The sequence below is a fragment of the Chelonoidis abingdonii genome, chromosome 20 (assembly GCF_003597395.2).
Source record: "Chelonoidis abingdonii isolate Lonesome George chromosome 20, CheloAbing_2.0, whole genome shotgun sequence".
Lineage (NCBI taxonomy): Eukaryota > Metazoa > Chordata > Testudines > Testudinidae > Chelonoidis > Chelonoidis abingdonii.
Genome location: NC_133788.1, coordinates 23810667 through 23816735, shown reverse-complemented (window position 1 = coordinate 23816735; position 6069 = coordinate 23810667). Strand labels below are relative to the sequence as shown.

At 61.2% G+C, this 6069-nt stretch overlaps 1 protein-coding gene across 1 annotated transcript; it reads right to left on the bottom strand.

The window, feature by feature from the left end:
- Positions 1–2661: 2661 nt before the first annotated feature.
- On the bottom strand, positions 2662–5453 carry SEBOX (SEBOX homeobox). The gene is made up of 3 exons (XM_075059547.1): positions 5423–5453; positions 3347–3876; positions 2662–3229 (listed from the first exon to the last, which is right to left on the bottom strand). Exons 1-3 carry the CDS (start codon positions 5451–5453, stop codon positions 2771–2773), a joined length of 1020 nt encoding a protein of 339 aa, XP_074915648.1. The 3' UTR covers positions 2662–2770.
- Between the last annotated feature and the right edge of the window lie 616 nt (positions 5454–6069).

Below are 6069 nucleotides of genomic sequence, written 5' to 3'. Positions count from 1 at the left end.
AGGATGTGGGCTGCACTTTACTTAATGAGACGTCCCGGAAGGACTTTTGTATCAGAGGATGACAGGTCCCATGTTTCACTGGGGGCTCATTAGGGTCCCCACGAATCCCTTGGTTCTGGTGTCATGAAGGTAATAAGTCACTCAGGGAGCGTGAATGAATACGATCGTGAAGCACTGGCGCCTCCGTCTAACCCCAGATCCCCTTGCCACAGCCACGTGCCATGTGGGGACTAGGCGCTTCTACTGCAGCTGATCTTTGGGGGTTTACTGCTCTGCCTTTAAAAATTACTCAAGAATTGTAAGTGCGACTCTGCAAGGTAGTTCCCCTACCTCCATGCGGTGACTTCCCAGCCCCACATGTTTGAAAGTCCACCATGACGGGACAATGTAGCCTCATGGCATGACTTTGTGGAAGGAATGCAGGTGCCAGGTGAGTCATTAATGGAGCTGGTTCGGTGGTAGGATGGATGGGTTTGGAGATTTTTCAAATTACAAATTAAGCTTTTGAAGGTGACTTGCCAGGCAGCTGGGATTGAAACCCACATGAGATTCCCAACTCAGTGTACAACATAGTGCCAGAGATGCCTGAGGCGTAGACAAGAATACCTGGAAATCACTGTCTCGTTCTTGTAGGCACAGGGTCATTCCCTCACTTCAACAGTGCAGGAACCTAGTCTCCACTGCCAAGCTGTGAGCAGGGTTCCTGTGTCCCATCGTTAGCACCACCCTTGAGACCAGTAGAGAAAAATGGCTCACTGCTTTGCACTAGAAAACCAGTGATGCCACGCCACCGCTGCAGGAAGACACAACTACTGTTTCTGATGGAGCGGCTTTGCATATTGGATGTTCTGGCATAAGGCCCAGCTCCTGGAATCCATTCGGCTTCCATTTAAAACAAAGGCTAAGTGGAGTGTCTAGTCCTCCGTGGGTCAAAGCTGAAAAATGTGACCCAAGTGCTCCCGAAGACTCAGAAACCCGACACAGAACGTCCCCTCCACCTCCATTATTTTGATAAGTCAGGGTTTCAAGGAAACATCGTGACTTTGGGGCCTGATTCCATGGCCTTCAAATACTTGTCTTGGGGCTTTGAGCATTCACTCGGCACATGGGCCCAGCCTACAAGCCTATCGGGGGGGCTGGCTGTGCTGCATTCCCCCTCTGCGGCACCTTTCTAACCAAGGCCGCAGCCTCGCCTTGGGGAGAATGGGTTCGGGGTAGATAATTTTTCAGGCCTGGACCCAGCTGCTGAAAACTTGTCCCCAGATCCCCTTCCTCTGGCAGATCCCAGCCACCGAGCAGGCCTGCAGTCATGGAGCAGAAACAGCCTCCCCCTGCACGCCAGGGATCAGACGGCAGCAGGGCCCTGTGATTGCAGGCAGCAAAGCTACAGGGGTCAGAGAGATTCCGGTGGCCCCCTCCTCCCATGCTCCCCTCTGCAGTTACTGGCAGGCAAAGAGAAGGGGACTCCCAGGCACCAGCCACCATGTGGGGAAGTTCTACTGCTGCCAGGGAACCCTGCCCTGCAGGCCACTCCTCCCACAGCAGGCTGGATTTACTGCTGAGTATGGGGAACCAGCATCTGCCACACTGGGGCAGGCCTGAGCCTTGACACCATCTCCCCAGAGCTGGGGGTGCTCCCCCTCTGCTGCAGGGCCCGGAGGCCCAGCTTGGCCAGGGAGGGGCTAGCAGGTGGGCAGTGTGCCAGGAGCTAACAATGTTGATTAATGTTCTGATGTCTGCTAAGCCCCTTCTAAAAACACGCTTTAATATTTCTGATACGTCCAAACCTATTTTGTAACCTGGAAATGTTACATGGCGCTGAGATTAGGTCATGTAGATAAAGTCTGTGATGGGGCCCAGCCATAATCATTTGCAAATACAGCCTGAGATTAAGGTATTTTTTCTGAAAGATTAGTTGGTATTACGGCTGATTGTGATATGCAGGACCGGGCAGCCCCGCTTTGCCAGCCCGCTGCACAGACCTGCATTTAGGATATTGGATAGTATTGCAAAGGTCTTAAGGAGTCAGTGCAATAATACTGCCCATCTAATGAAAATTAGAGCACTAAGCTGGGGGGGGGCACGGCCGCACGTTTATTATTGTGATGGAATTGCTTTGCAGCACCCCCCCAAGAAAGCCAAGGTCCAGAGGTCACCCCACTGCACACCCCGAGAGCAGAGGCTCCCTCCAGATTAATTCAGCCAGGTATCACTTAGTCCTCCATCTCCAGCGCCAAGCTGCCATTCAGGCTAGTGTTTGTTCCAGTTCCTAGTGGGTAGATGGAGTGAGGGCTGGGATCCTGGCGGAGGGGAGCTGACGTAGCTAAGGGCTGTTTAGAATCATAGATTATCAGGCTTGGCAGGCACCTCTGGAGGTATCTAGTCTAACCCCCTGCTCAGAGCAGGACCAGCCCCAACTAAATCATCCCAGCCAGGGCTTTGTCAGGCCTGACCTTAAAAACCTCTAAGGATGGAGATTCCACCACCTCCCTAGGGAACCCATTCCAGGGCTTCACCACCCTCCCATGGAAATAGTGTTTCCTAATATCCAACCTAGACCTCCCCCAGGTTGGCAGCCTGGCCTCGCTAGCTGGGTTTGGCCCCATGTCCACAGGCAGCAGTTTCCAGCTGGCACCAGAGGGCTGAGTGTCTTGCCCAGCACAGAGCCCAGCAGTGCCTGGTGCCAGCTGCTCCAGAGGAGCTCTAAGCGCCAGGCCTGACGGCTGCCCCACGATGACCCCTGCAGCACCCGCCTCGGCCGAGGCCAGGCCTAGGGCTCGCCCAGGTTGGTGACAATGGCCGCATTATAGATGAGGTCAGAAATGTACCCGAGGGAGGTCTGCGCAGGGAACACATCCCAATAGGAGAGCCCCTCACCGGCCATGGGGTCTGCTTCCTGCGCCCCCTCCTGGCTGGGGGCAGCCACAGGGCAGTGGGCTCCTGCCTGGCTGCAGGGGGGCTGGCTGCTGTCTTCCCACAGGAGCTGCCCCTGGAAGGCAGAGATGAGGCCAGGTAGCGCTTGCCCCAGGCACTGCTGGGGGCAGCTGTCGGGCAGGCGGAGCTCAGGCACCTGTTGGATTCTGGCCCCTTGTCCCTGGGGCAGGAGGGAGCTGCCCTGGGGCGGTGGGGGGCAGAAGGGGGGCGGTTTACTGGCCAGATCCCGCCGGCAGCTCGGCTGCTCCAGTTTCCCGCTCTTGATCCTCCGGGCGCGGCGGTTCTGGAACCAGACCTGGGGAGAGAAGGGCCGTGAGGGACTCCCCTGCCCCGGCCGCAGAGCCGCTGGTGCCCCGACGTCCCGGCCCGCGGAATATGACGGGGCACCGGAGACTCCCCCGCCCCGGCTCACCTGGATCTTGGCCTCCGGCAGGTGGGTAAGCTCGGCCAGGCGCTCGCGGGTGCCGATGTCGGGGTAGGGCAGCGCGGCGAATACCCGCTCCAGCTCGCACAGCTGCCCCCGGCTGAACGTGGTTCGCTTTCTCTTCCTGGGCCCCGCCGGGCAGCCCCCCGCGCCCCGCTCTGGCTTCGGGCGGCTCCCTGCGGGCGGGGGAGACGGGCAGAGCTCAGCCCCCGGGAGTGGCCGCGCGGCCCGAGCCCCCGAGCCTCCTCGCCCCGGGGAGCCCCCCAGACCCACCCCTGCCACTCCCAGCCCCGGTCCGGGACCTCCCCCACAGCCCCCAGTCCCCGCTGCCTCTGACTCAGGGCACTCGGTACTCTGAGCTACGGGGCTCGGGCCGGGCCAGGCGGGCCCAGGGCGGCGGCGGGCAGCGGCCGGAGTCCCGCGGGAAGAAGAGGTCAGGCCGGTGCGGGGCCAGCCCCGCTCATTCTCCTGCCGGGGTCCCTGGCTGCACGCCCCGTTCTCCGTCCCCGCACAGGCGGCTGCAGCGCCAATGCCATTGCGGCTGGCTTCCCGGAGGAGCCTTTGTTTAGTGTCTCATTCAACTTCATCCGCCCCCCCCGGCGTTCAAGCTCGACAGTGTGTTCCTGGGACCTGAACAGTGAGAGAGCCCAGGCGTGCGAGCCGGCTTTGAGATTCCCATCCGCCCAGCGATCTGACACCCTATCGCGGGCTTGCTCAAACTATTCCGACCGTCCTTCAGCTTTGCGCCCGGGGAGATCCCAGCAGCGCTGCCAGGCCCCTACGCGCGCAGCCAGCGCCCATTCCCACCCCTACTATATATCCCAAGCCACTAGCCACCAGACGCCCGTCGGAGGATCCCAGTCAGCCTGGGCCACCCAGCCCATCCCCGAAACCCAGTCAAGCCACTGCAACCCCCCAGCTCAAGCGGCCCAAATTCCAAGACTTGCTGCCACGCAGCCAGGTGCACCTTCCACGACCCTGCTACCCCAGCCCAGAGCCCCATTCCCAGCCCCCTACCCCAGCCCAGCCCCCAAATTCCAGCCCTGCTACCCCAGCCCAGTGCCCCATTCCCAGCCCCCTACCCCAGCCCAGCCCCCAAACTCCAGCCCTGCTACCCCAGCCCAGCGCCCTATTCCCAGTCAGCCCAGCCACACCCGTTGTGGATCCCAGTGCCCCATTCCCATCCCTGCTACCCCAGCCCAGTGCCCCAGCCCAGTGCCCCAGCCCAGACACGCCCATCGGGGGATCCCAGTCAGCCTGGGCCATCCCAGCCCAGCCCCATCCCTGCTACCTCAGCCCAGCGCCCCAGCCCCAGCCCTGCCCAACCCCATCCCTGCTAACCCAGCCCAGCCCCCCCAGCCGTGCCTGTCAGGGATTCCAGCACTGCCCAGCGCCCCATTCCCATCCCTGCTAACCCCAGCCCAGCGCCCCATTCCCAGTCAGTCCAGCCCAGCCCAGCCCAGCCCAGCGCCCCAGCCACGCCCATCAGGGGATCCCAGTCAGCCTGGGCCATCCCAGCCCACCCCAGCCCCATCCCTGCTACCCCAGACCTGTGCCCCATTCCCATCAGCCCGGCCCAGCCCAGCTCAGCCTCTCCCCACCCCCAGGGACGGGGCTGTTTTGGGCTTCCTCGGCTGGGGCTGCTTTAGCCAGGTCCTGGTGCCCTTCCCCCAGTGGGGTGAGTGGCCAGGCCCTGCCCCTGCTCTGTGGGGATGACAAGGGGTGGCCCAGGAGCTGTCCCAGTTATTGAGGAAGGGAGGGCCCGGGCCCTGAGCAGCAGCACCTCCCTTCCCCCGAGCCCGGGCGTAACTAACCGGGGCTCCGCCTTCTCCGTTGAGACCTAGGGCAGCTGCAGGTTCCAGGTTTGGAGTGAAAAAGGCTAAGCCGTGAGCCAGCCGGGATTGGGAGCAGTGCAACCCGGGAGGGAGGAGTCTCACAGCAATATGTAGCCCCAGGCAGAGCAGGTTTGGTTGTGGGGCCACATGCTGAATGCTGAGAACCAGCCCAAAGCCTGATTGTGAGCCTCCCTTTGCTCTGGGACATCCCTTTGGGTCGGTTCCTCACCGGTTTCTTGCTGGCACTCGCCAGGTCCCATCTAATTCCTTCCGGGGTGCTGGCAGGGCTGGCCCCAGGTCCCCGCACAGGATATTCCCATCCCCTGTCCCTATGGGCCCACCTGTCAGCCATGCTCCAGGCCAGCCCCCTCTGCACTCGCATTCCAGGCTTCCCTGTGGGAAACCCTGCCCAGGCTGGCAGCACACAGGGCAGGATGCCCTGGGGAAAGTGGCTGCCAACGTCCCAGCCTGGCAAATGGCCAGCAGTGCCAGCACATCCGCTATTAATGCCTGGGGGCTGAGCAGCTGTATGCAGCTGCCCACGGGCGCCTCCGTGGCGTGATGGTGTGAGCAGTGGGTTGTCTGTCCTGAACACTCTCGGCCCATCTGCACCTGTACTGCTAAGCATCGAACTGCCTTGGCCTTACAAGGGGCCACGTGACCTGCAGCTGCTGGACTCTTTGGGGAGTTGATTTCCCAGGGGAATAAAAAGAGAGTGCTCCTCTTGCCAGGCTGCCAGCTGCAGGGAGCTGGCACCAGAGTATGACACTGGAGGGCCCTGTGAAACACCAGAGCTCACTCCAGCCCCTGCAGGGAGGAGGGGTGTGGATGGGACTCAGCCTCTAATTGTGCTGCTCTGTTTGCAGTACCGATTGG